At 44.8% G+C, this 3,486-nt stretch overlaps 1 protein-coding gene across 1 annotated transcript in view; it reads right to left on the bottom strand.

Annotated features, from left to right (window-relative positions):
* STK32B (serine/threonine kinase 32B) overlaps positions 1-3,486 on the bottom strand; it is a 416,355-nt gene that overhangs the window by 166,605 nt on the left and 246,264 nt on the right. The window contains exon 4 of the mRNA XM_003800212.1: positions 2,843-3,016. Within this exon, the coding sequence (XP_003800260.1) occupies positions 2,843-3,016 (174 nt within the window). The remainder of the gene's footprint in view (positions 1-2,842; positions 3,017-3,486) is intronic.

The following is a 3,486-nucleotide window of genomic DNA, read 5'->3' as shown; positions in this document are numbered from 1 at the left end:
GGTGGGGATGGGCACAGAGCACAGCACACGGGCAGTCTGAGTGGTGGGGATGGGCACAGAGCACGCCACATGAAGTCCCTTTACTTCTGCTCCAGTCTCCTCCTTCGTGGTCACCATGTTGTGCTTGTTACTGCTATTTGTATCAAAGTTATACAGAAAATAGTTCAATGAACTAAATAGCTCTGCAAGTTTTGTTCCAACAATCCCACTCATTTTCCCATCCATTTGTCCTTCCCCATCCACTCTCCTCCTTCAGGTCACAATGTCGGTATGTTACTCCTTGTCTCTGAATGGTAGACCTCTGGCTCCAGGGCTCCTAGCAGTCCCTGTCCCCAGTCCCCCAGGGACCCACTCATCTGTTTCACTCCCACATTTCCTCATGTAGTATTATTGGTTTTTTAATTAGATCAATTTTCAGGGTTTAGGTGGTTATGATTAGGTATCACATAGAGAGATGACCCATGCAGTAAGGCTTAGTATGCCCAGATGATGTCCTGTAAAACATTTCTATTCCCTAGAATGAATAATGTCTTTTCTATTAAGATTTTTTTCGCAACTTTTCATTAATTTCAGATGCTTTACCAACTGTATAAACCTCTCAAGGCAGCCAGATACATCAGGAATTCTAGCATTTTACTCTTCCTGAAGAAACGTCTCCCAGGGTCTTCTGACCCACTCCACTTGCAATGGTCAAGTCTACACTGGAAGTGCAGCCAATACCCCGTCAGCATCCAGCCCCAGATCTCCTGTGCTCCATGTCTCTCTCCTACCTGATTTATTTCTTCATTTTCCCTCCACCTCATTTTCTTAATACTTGAGAAAAAGTACATGGCAGATACAATTTTTGAAAGCTGGAACTTGTGAAAATATACACTCTCACGATTGAGCACTGCCTTCTAGCATTTGAGAAATTCAAAACTATTCTGATTCTTCAGCCTACATGCTCTGTTACTCTTCTGTGACAGCTCATCAGATCTAAAATTTGTTTTGGTCTCTGTCATTTCCAACCACTGCTCTGTACCTTCTGGAGGTTTCAATCTGGAAACTCATGTATTTCAGGGCTCTCATTATTTCACTGATGATTTCCTCCTCTGCATTTTCTCTCTTTTGGATGTTAATGTCTCTGAAATGGTCTTTTAGTTTTCTTATCTTTTTTCTCATATTTTCTTTTAGTTTTTTAATTCTACTTTACAGGAGAGTCCCTTACCTTCCAACATATCTTTTGAGTTTTTCATTTCTGCTTTTAGACCTTTAATTTATATGAGCTCTGAGGTCAGTTCTCTAAATTTTAAAAAATGCTATTTCTTGGTTTATAGTTATAAACATCTTCGTATCCCTCTGAAAACACTGATACAGTTATTTCAGTGTTTTCAGTTTCTATTTATTCTAAACTTTGTTTTGTCTATTTGATTGTTTAGATCTTGACATTCATGTTAGAAATTTCCTGGGATGCCTGATAATCTATGTCGTCAGTAACCTGACCATGAATGATGCACGTTGATGACTATGAACTGCGCCCTGGGGTGTCCCAGGCACCCTCTGACACCACAATCTCTTTTCTTTTTGTTCAGTCATAATCCCAGTGAAATTTGAATGCACCAAGGCATCATCCTTTGATCCCAGTTGGGGTGGGAGGGTGTTATTTCTGCACTTGTCATGTTTGGTGCAGTAACCCAACCCAGGCAGGTTTGATGTTTTTCAGCTCAGACACTATTTAACCCTCCTTAGGGGACTAAGCCTCCGTCTGCTTCCCGGATGATGGAGGGGCATCCCTCTGGCTCTGCAGAGTGGGTAAGTGGGTCTGGGGTTCTTGAGAAGTTTCCAACCAGTTCTTATTTTAGCCTATTTTTTAGTCCCTCCCCCTATTCTGCAGGTACCAGGTGCTGCCAGTTCCTGAGCCTTTGGGAATTCCTCAGCCTCTGTCAGCTCTTACTTACCTCTCCCCAGTGGCTACATAAAATTCAGTTTCTGGTCCCCTATGTCATTAATCACTCTACACCTTCTTCCCAGCTCCCCTCGATGGTTTGCTGTAGTTGCTATCGAGTTCTCCCTCTTATACATTTATCATTTTCCAGACATTCCTTCCTGTCATTTCATGGAGTTTCACTAGGGAGAAAATGTAAATGTGTGTGTGCGCTTAATCTGTCATCTTTACTTAGAAGTCCAAGTCCTTGTCTTTAACTTTGTGAAAGTTAAAATATCAGCTAGAGAAGAGTACAAAGCCACACGTGAACAAATCTCCTAGTGATGCCTTCACATCCCAGAGCCTCTCCATGGGCTCCTGCTTCTTACAGACACGCTCACTCTGCACCCTGTCCCGGGCACAGGTAGGGAGAAGCAAGATCCCTGGGGGGCAGTGGAAACTCAGAGCTTGACACAAAGCCCAGAGCCAAGGCTTCCCAAAAGAAATAAGCCTTCCATTGTGCACAGAACTGATCCCAAAGTATGGAAGAGAGCAGACTCCCTCCCACTCCTGACTCATTGGTAGAATAATGCCGCTGTGCCCCTTCTGACCTGGGATGGGGGGACAGTATGTTCCAGCCTCTCCAAGACTGGGGCAGAGAAGCAAAGGCCAACTACCAGCTCTGTCTCTAGCAATGGGATTCAGGGGTGTGTGTCCGTAGTCAACAGGAAACCATGCTAGTCTACCAGATTCAGGCCTAAGACCATACGCTGTGCACAGAGGATGCCTAAGAAAGAAAGTGTCCTGCTCTTTACTACCCCATGCACTGTCACTTCTAAACAACCTCAGGGACAATGCACTCTGCCATTGCTGCAGACTGCTGCCAACACTCTACCCATGGACACCACTGTCCCAGGCATCCCGCCTGCAGCTGGTTACCTGTGCATGATGTGGCACCTCTGCAGGTGCTCCAGGGCCAGTGCCAGCTCGCAGACATAGAGCTTCACAGCCCCTTCAGTGAAATGCACATTCTGCTGCAGGTGGTAGCGCAGGTCCCCCCCAAGGAGCAGGTCCACCACCATGAACATGTCCTCCTCATCCTGGAAGGAGTACCTAGGAGCACAGAGGAGCAGAGATTAGACCAATGTGCCCGTTTTACAGGACAGCAAACCGAAGCTCAGAAAGAGGCACTGATGTTGCCTGAGCCATGGTGATTCGAGAGTAGCGGGGGGGGCAAGAGGCTTTCAGTCTCTAGGTGTCCTCCAGACACCTAGTGGGGACAAAGCAGGGTCCCGAATTCCTTGCACAGCAAAGGACAGTAGGAGCGGCCAGCACTGGTTCCAGGCTCTGGGAACTCTAACCAGTATTAACTCCAACATGTCACCCCAACCGCTTCTGTCTTCTTCTTCTTCTTTTTTTTTAAATCAAATCAGAGCTGTGTGCATTAATGTAATTATGGGGTACAATGGGCTGGTTTTATATGCAATTTGAAATACTTCATCAAACTTGGTAACATAGCTTAACCGCATTTTCTTTTCTTTTTCTTTCTTTCTTTTTTTTTTTTTTTTTTTTTTTTTTTTTTT

The sequence above is a fragment of the Otolemur garnettii genome, unplaced genomic scaffold (assembly GCF_000181295.1).
Source record: "Otolemur garnettii isolate 467f Iridium unplaced genomic scaffold, OtoGar3 scaffold00171, whole genome shotgun sequence".
NCBI lineage: Eukaryota > Metazoa > Chordata > Mammalia > Primates > Galagidae > Otolemur > Otolemur garnettii.
The sequence above is the reverse complement of the archived record's forward strand: the minus strand, read 5'-3'. Positions and strand labels throughout refer to the sequence as shown.